This window comes from Lathyrus oleraceus, chromosome 7, assembly GCF_024323335.1.
Source record: "Lathyrus oleraceus cultivar Zhongwan6 chromosome 7, CAAS_Psat_ZW6_1.0, whole genome shotgun sequence".
NCBI classification, from domain to species: Eukaryota; Viridiplantae; Streptophyta; class Magnoliopsida; order Fabales; family Fabaceae; genus Lathyrus; species Lathyrus oleraceus.
The window spans coordinates 226,200,569-226,208,937 of NC_066585.1; the positions used below are offsets into that span (position 1 = coordinate 226,200,569).

Sequence of the window (8,369 nt, forward strand, 5' to 3'; positions counted from 1 at the left end):
CAGCTCTTTCTGATCAAACAAATACTTTAAACTTTTATGGTCACTGAAAACCTCAAATCTTGACCCGTACAAGTAATGCCTCCATAACTTCAGAACAAACACCACAGCCGCCAACTCTAAATCGTGCGTCGGATAGTTCCTCTCATGAACCCGCAGCTGTCTTGAAGCATAAGCTATAACCTACTTATTCTGCATCAACACACCACCCAAACCCAACAATGAAGCATCACAGTAAACTTCAAATGATTCCGACGGACTCGGTAATATCAGAATAGGAGCAGTAGTTAACCTTCTCTTTAACTCTTGGAAACCTTCTTCACATTTTGAGTCCCAAACAAACGCTTGCCCCTTTCTGGTCAACATCGTCAACGGTAACGCCAACTTAGAAAATCCCTCAATGAACTTCCTATAATAACCAGCCAAACCAAGAAAACTTCGAATCTCAGCAACAGATTTCGGAGCTTCCCACTTAGATACCGCTTCTATCTTAGAAGGATCAACAGCAACACCACCTCTTGAAATCACATGACCAAGAAAACTCACTTCTTCTAACCAAAATTCACACTTGGATAATTTAGCAAATAACTTCTTTTCTCGGAGAACTTCTAAAACCACTCTCAAATGTTCGACATGCTCTTCTTCAGATTTCGAATACACCAAAATATCATCAATAAACACCACCACAAACTTGTCTAGGTACGGATGGAAAATCCTATTCATATACTCCATAAATACTCCAGGCGCATTAGTCACACCAAAAGGCATTACAGAATACTCATAATGTCCATACCTTGTTCTGAAAGCAGTCTTCTGAATATCCTCGGTTTTCACACGGATCTGATGATACCCAGATCTCAAATCTATTTTGCTGAACACACTTGCACCAACCAACTGATCCATCAAATCATCAATCCTCGGCAAAGGATACCGATTCTTGATCGTCACTTTATTCAGTTGCCTGTAGTCCACACACAACCTCATAGTACCTTCTTTCTTCTTAACCAATAGCACTGGTGCACCCCACGGTGACACACTCGGACGAATGAATTTCTTATCCAACAGATCTTCCAACTGACTCTTCAATTCAGTTAACTCAACAGCAGACATACGGTACGGAGCCATCGATATTGGTCTAGTACCAGGTACCAAATCAATCGAGAACTCCACTTCACGCTCTGGCGGTAGTTCGTTCACCTCTTCCGGAAACACATCAGGAAAATCACACACCACGGCTAGATCGCCAATCACCAGTTTATCTTTAGCCTCCAAAGTTGCTAACAGCATAAACAACTCTGCCCCATCAACTACTTCTTCATTCACTTGTCTTGCTGATAGAAACAAACTCTTTCCCTCCTCAATCTCAGGAAAGACCACCGTCTTATCAAAACAATTGATAGAAACTCGGTTAAACACCAACCAGTTCATACCCAGAATAACATCAATCTGCACTAGTGGAAGACACACTAGGTCCATCCCAAAGTCTCTACCAAAAATACTCAAAGGACAATTTAAACAAACCGACGTAGTAGTCACTGAACCCTTCGCAGGAGTATCAATTACCATACTACCAAACATCTCAGATATCTCTAACTTAAGTTTCACAGCACAATCCAAAGATATAAAGGAATGAGTCGCACCTGTGTCAATAATAGCTACAAGAGGAAAGCCATTAATATAACACGTACCTCGGATAAGTCTGTCATCACTGGAGGTTTGAGTTCCGGTCAAAGCGAACACCTTTCCAGTCTGAGATTTCTTTGGCTTCTGACACTGACTTCCAATATGCCCTTCTTCGCCACAATTAAAACAAATCACTTCCTTGTGCTTGCAATCAGCTATTGCATGGCCAATCTTACCACAACGAAAGCATCTCTTTACTTCAGCAGTGCATACATTACTCTTATGACCAGCCTGACCACATTTGAAGCAAACTATACCAGCAGGAGCACCTCCCCCACTAGCTCTCTGAGCCGGAGCAGCTCTTTGCTTCCCTTTTCCAGCTGGAGCATCATACGGCTTGCCACGGTTTTGATGTTGCTTGCCTCTGCGATCACTGACAATCTTGTAATGAGCATTATTATCTTCTTCAAATATCCTGCAGCTATCAACCAATTCAGTAAAAATGCGTATCTTCTGATACCCAACAGCCTTCTTAATTTCAGAGCGCAATCCATTTTCAAACTTGATGCACTTCGAAAATTCAGCACCAGCACCAGTGTAATGAGGATAAAATTTGGACAGCTCCACAAATTTTGCAGCATAATCAGTGACAGACATGTTTCCTTGCTTCAGCTCAAGGAACTCAATTTCCTTCTTACCACGAACATCTTCCGGATAATACTTTCTCATGAATTCCCTACGGAATACATCCCACGTAATGACTTCGCCTGCCGCAGTCAACCTCTCGTGAGTCTCTAGCCACCAGTCATCAGCTTCGACTGCTAGCATGTGAGTACCATACCGAACCTTCTGAGTTGGAGTGCAATCCATAACACGGAAGATTCTCTCAATCTCTTTCAACCATCCCAAGGCTGCATCTGGATCATGCTTCCCCTTAAACACCGGCGGATTCTCTCTCTGAAAAGTCGCCAAGCTACGTGATGCAGCATCACCACCAGCATTTGGCAAGTTCTGCACAGCTTGTGCCATCGCTTGCATTGCGGCAGCCATTGCAGCGTCATTCCTTCCAGCCATTTCAACTTATCAATACAACACAACTTAAAGTTAGATTGGTAACAATACACAATTATTAGACGGTAACGACACGACAACTGGCCGGACAGACCGACCTGCTCTGATACCACTAATGTAACACCCTTCTAAAATACCCCAAATATTTAATTAAAAACAATAACAACAAATATATATATCAGAGTAAATACGCAAACAAGGGTGTCACATAACAACATTTCACAATTTCACCATAAAAATCAGTCATGCTCATTATTTAGTTCAACACAAACACTTCTTGCAAAATACGCAGCGGATATAAGTCATTCAACATCTGTAATACATTACACAAAAAATTATTCAACAAGTTAAAACATCCCGTCCCGATGTTACATCTATCAGAGCATGACCCACTACATAAACCACACTAGACTCCAAGCACTAGCTTCTACTCACTCACTGCTCGTTACCTGAAAAATAGTGTAAAGGTGAGTTCCTCAATCGATATAACAAATATTATAACTTATCATGTTATGTTAAGTAATCTTACACGTTAATCACCCTAATCATATCATGCATTCAGTAACGGCACATCAACTCAAATATCATACTTAATAACAACGTAAAATGCAACTCAATAACAACATAAAATGCAACTCAAATGAGACTCGACTCGTCATGCATGTGGTACCATTCGGAGTAAAACTCCCAACTTAAAATCATTGCCATTTTAGTGGGCATCAAGGCATAAGCCTTCAACTTTCAACTTAAAATTTGCCAATCCAGGCCAACGTGGTGTGAGCAAAGCTCCATATTTTTGCCAATCCAGGCCAACGTGGTGTGAGCAAAGCTCCGACTTAATGCATATGAATGTATATGGCATGTACGACTTGAAATTTCAACAACATAATAATAACAGCAACACAACAACGTTTTCAACAAAAATCAACTTATAATCAACTTTGGCTCATCAGCCTACAACTCATTATTTTCAACAAAACAACTTATAATCAACTTTGGCTCATCAGCCTACAACTCAGTATTTTCCACAAAAACAACTTATAATCAACTTTTCAACATATTTGTATAAACATTTCACAACATAAACCCAACAAGTTTACTCATCACAATTAACTACAATAGGCCAATCACCAATTGTGTTCTCAACATAAAAATTAACCATTTTTCCACACTGCAACAGTGTTAACCGGTTAACGCCCTGGGTTAACCGGTTAACGCAGGACAAAACACATTTTCTGGCAAAACGCAACAGTGTTAACCGGTTAACGCCCTGGGTTAACCGGTTAACGCAGGCAAAACAACACATTTTCACAAAATATAACAGTGTTAACCGGTTAACGCCCTGGGTTAACCGGTTAACGCAGGCAAAACAGCAGTCCCTGCGCTAACACAAGGCAGAATGCAGAGTTCTCCGCATTTTCCGCCGTTGGAGGACTTCCGGACCTCCGATTCAACTTCCGTAAAAAGCTACGTTATCGGAAAATTACGACACATACAATTATCGATTCAATTTCAGTTTTCCTATACTTATTCGTCACAATTATCTCCGCATCCTAAATCCCAATTAGGGTCAATTCAACGGTTTCTCACTACCCATGACATGTTAATCGATAATACCCATTAAACGACGATAAACCCCCTTTACCTGATTAATCCGGCAAATCTTTGAGCTCCAAGCTTTTCTCTCTTCAACCTTCAGCCCTTGCTCTGTCTCTTTGCCCTTTTCCTCTTTCACGATCGTTCTCTGTTTCACGTGAAATTTTCTTTTCCAAATGAGAATCTTTTTCCTTATTCCAACTTATATATTTTCCAAAATAATAATAATAATCCAAAATTCCAATTATTTAATTAAATTAATAAATAAAATATTAATTTAAATTAAATAAATGTCTTATTTATCTTGGGGTGTTACAGTGATAATCTTAAAAGTCCATCGGTTCTCAATGAATGTATTTTGTTTTTAAATGAGTTTTGGCTGAAAATTATAAAGGAGAATTTGAGGTTAGTTTTATTCAAATGGCAAATTGGTTAAAGGCACAAATTGCACTTGGGGTTACTTTTCCCATTCTTGAAACAAATTGTATATATTTGAATTGACGCATGATTAGCTCAGACGTGATTTACAAGTCAATCATCCAAAAAAGAAAGTTTAATGTGCACTCAAGATACACTCCAAAGGGTTTAATCGTATAATTCGGTTTAGTCGCCTAATTCCTTTTAAGTAGGACGAATGCACAATCGAAGATGTACGGAAAGTGTTGGAGGATCCATGCCTGAAAATTATACATATGGATTATTAGTAATGCCTGAAAATTGGTAGGGCAAGTGTTATGAAAATGATGTAAAAACAGTAAAGGATGTCAATATACTACCATCAACAGCGTGAAGCTAACTGTCATTTGTTTGGTCTTCTAAAGACAACCTTTAGCTAATTTGGAGTACAAGTAGATCAAACAAGTTGTCCTTCTAGTTGTACACATGAATCCACTCAAAGTCAGTGAAGTATCTGAGATAAATCAAATTCAGGTAATAGGCATTCTTATCCACAAATATGGACGTGCCAACCAAGTATAACATATATGTCCTCAATGCATATGCTCTATTCTCCATAACATACTCATCATCACCATCGACCTGCTATAGCACAGTCAGTTGATGTGCATACATCCTCTACAAATCTAGCATGACACTCTCACGTGTTTTCTATCTCTTTTAGGGCATCATCTGGATTAACTCCCAAATATTCTACCATCATCTCCAATGCATCATCTCTGGTAATCCTGGAGTGGTCTAATAATCTTCCTCTAATCGGAAGATGCAACATGCATGACACATCGTCCAGTGTGATGGACATCTCACCATGTGGAAGATGAAAATATGATGTCTCATAGTGTCATCTCTCAATGAACGTATATATCGTACCATGGTTAATAGTAAAATAATTGGTCATGTATAAATCTTGCAGCCCAAATAGATATATCGTATCGTGAAACCACATTTCATCAGGTTGTTGCAGCCTCACAATCTTTAGACCATGGTTGATGCATTTTAAAGCATCGTGGTATTGCAGAAAAATATATTATCGTGAGAATGTTCGAATATCATAACACATTTGTTTCAGAGAATAAATACAAATAGATTTTATCTCTTTGTCCCGCATATGTATGGCAACATGGTCCACATATAGTGACACCTGTGATAAGTTATACACGCCTCCTCTAAATTCCTCAGAAACGAATGCATTGACATTAGGTTCCTCAACCTGGAGGGCCTCAACCTGGATGGGTGGTGCTTTCGAGGCATCAGGAGATGACACGTGTCTCCTCCGGGAAGACGAACCCGGAGATGCTTGAACCCTAGAAGTTTGCACCTCCGCATCAACCAAACTAGAATCGACCGATGGTTGTGAGGGTCAAACTCTTTCCCTGTAAACCGGTGCATGTTGCGACACTCTATTTTGCCTCATTCGATCTTGGTTATCAACCATGTGGCCTATAATTAAATCATATAAATAATACATAATAGAAAATACCCTAGATGAAACCCAACCAAAATCAAGTCTAACAATGCATATACCAAATACAGAAATGCATTTCTGAATTTCTAGAAAATCAAATTTTGAACAAATACGGAAGTGCATTTTCGTATTAACCTACAACTTAGAAAAAATTAAAATGACAAAAATGCAAGAAAATCCAACATTCTCAAAACACATTGATTATCTAAACTACCTATTAGACACATTGTTCAGTAAAACTACACATCTAAACAACCTATTACACAACATAATATTCAATTTCTACAAATGCATGTATAGAGAAATAAAAAAGTTATCAAATATGAGTTTGATGTTGGACTTTTTGATTGATTGGATGTTAGGAGTAAAAACTTAGAAGTGAGTTGAGAGAGTTTGAGAGAACTTGAGAGTTTAAAAGAGTTGGCGAGTTTGAGAGAGTATGGTGGAAATGAGGAAGGGGATGGTATGACTCGTTTTTGATTAAAAACTTGTTTGAATATGCATTTCCATAAGGTATACGCAAATGAATTTATGTATTGATTTTTAGCATAAAATTAGGGTATGACTCACTTACGAATGAAGTGTGTGTGAATGGGGCGTGTCCGAAAGTATATTTCTGTATTCAAAGGGTAGTTTTGATTTTTTACTAAGGTGTGAGAGCAACCCTTTTGATGAGAAAAGTAAACCCCTTGCATTTTTATCACATTAATTTTCAAATGGTTAGTCCATAAAAAGTGGCTAGTATCATTAATGAGTTACATGTATAAAGTATTGACTAAAATTTGTGCGAATAAATTAAAAAATAGTAATTGACAAAATGACTGTTAGACATGACAATAGAGTGGGTAAATACGGTTTTTACCTTCTCCAAACATAAATCCGAATACTTAATCAATATTTGTCACCCGTTTTGATCCTTGTTGGGGATGAAAAATTGAATCCCAAACCTGTGGATTTGGGTTGGGTTGGGTTATTCCTATTCCACTCTCATCTTTTAGGTATAGTCAATTTTTTAATAGAAATAGTATTTTTCCTCAATATTAAATTACATTTAAAAAATCAAAATAATATCAAAATTTTCCAAACATGCATTTTAAATAATAAAGTAAAATACAAAATACAAAAGCGTTGACGATATAACTAATATTCCAAATAGACAAAACTAAATAATTAAGTGCAAATAGATATAAACGAGTCGGGTTTGGGGTGAGCACTAGTGTCTCAATTATCTAACTCATTCTCATATTTTGTAATCGGAAAAAACTCGAAGTCAGTCAAAGTGGGTTTCCCTCGTCAGACACAAGGAGGATTTCAGTGGGTATCCATAAGTTCGGATTTGGATGTCAGGTCTAATGACAATAGACTCTCAATTGACTTTTGTAAGGAAAGACAAATGTTATATGATATTATTGTGACAAGATCCATTTTATAAATTTCTTTTTAACAACTTTTGTGCTTAATGGTGGTGGAGGTCGCTAATGGATAAGAAGAATTTTTTATTCAAAGACTAAGGTGTCAAATAAAGGTTGAAGATGATTTTTTTTTTGGGGGAAAGAGGAGTATGGTATCAAGGTGGTCGAAGAATTTGATTAGTTTTAGAGAATAGATTTTTCTAAACTCAAGTGGTTGGTTTAAGATAATGTTATGAGATTGTCTGGTGATGGAAAAGATACATTATTTTGAAAAGGTATGGGGTTATCACCCCTCTCTATGATGACTTATCGATACATAGTAATGTTTCAATGTTTGAGATTAACATGTTGTGGTGGTGGAGTGGCGATGGAGGTGACGTCAACACCTATTTGCATGGAAGGGGAGGAAAAGCCTAAAGAGTGTTGTTTTGTGCGGGATAAGATTGTTTTGCATGTGAATGTTTTTTATAAATGGATATGGAGTCTTGATCATGTCAAAAGGAATTCAGTCAAAGAAGCATATCAATTATTATCTTTCATGTCTTAGGAAGATCTTTTGGTGCGTAAGCAACTTATTGAAATAACTTTGTTTTCTTAAAAGTTTCTCTTTGTTTGGAAATTTATTAATATCATATTTCTGATTAAGAATAAGGGTTAAATATGCGTTTAGTCTATATAAACAGGCTAACATTCAATTGTAATCTCTCTAAAATTTTCCTTCAAACAATCTTTCTCGTAAACTTTTCGTC

At 37.4% G+C, this 8,369-nt stretch overlaps 1 protein-coding gene across 1 annotated transcript; it reads right to left on the reverse strand.

Moving 5' to 3' along the window:
- Positions 1-1,899: 1,899 nt before the first annotated feature.
- LOC127100354 (uncharacterized) lies at positions 1,900-2,694 on the reverse strand (the record flags this gene model as incomplete). Its single annotated transcript, XM_051037488.1, has 1 exon — positions 1,900-2,694. A coding segment is annotated over exon 1 (795 nt), but the record flags the coding sequence as incomplete, so codon positions are not given.
- Between the last annotated feature and the right edge of the window lie 5,675 nt (positions 2,695-8,369).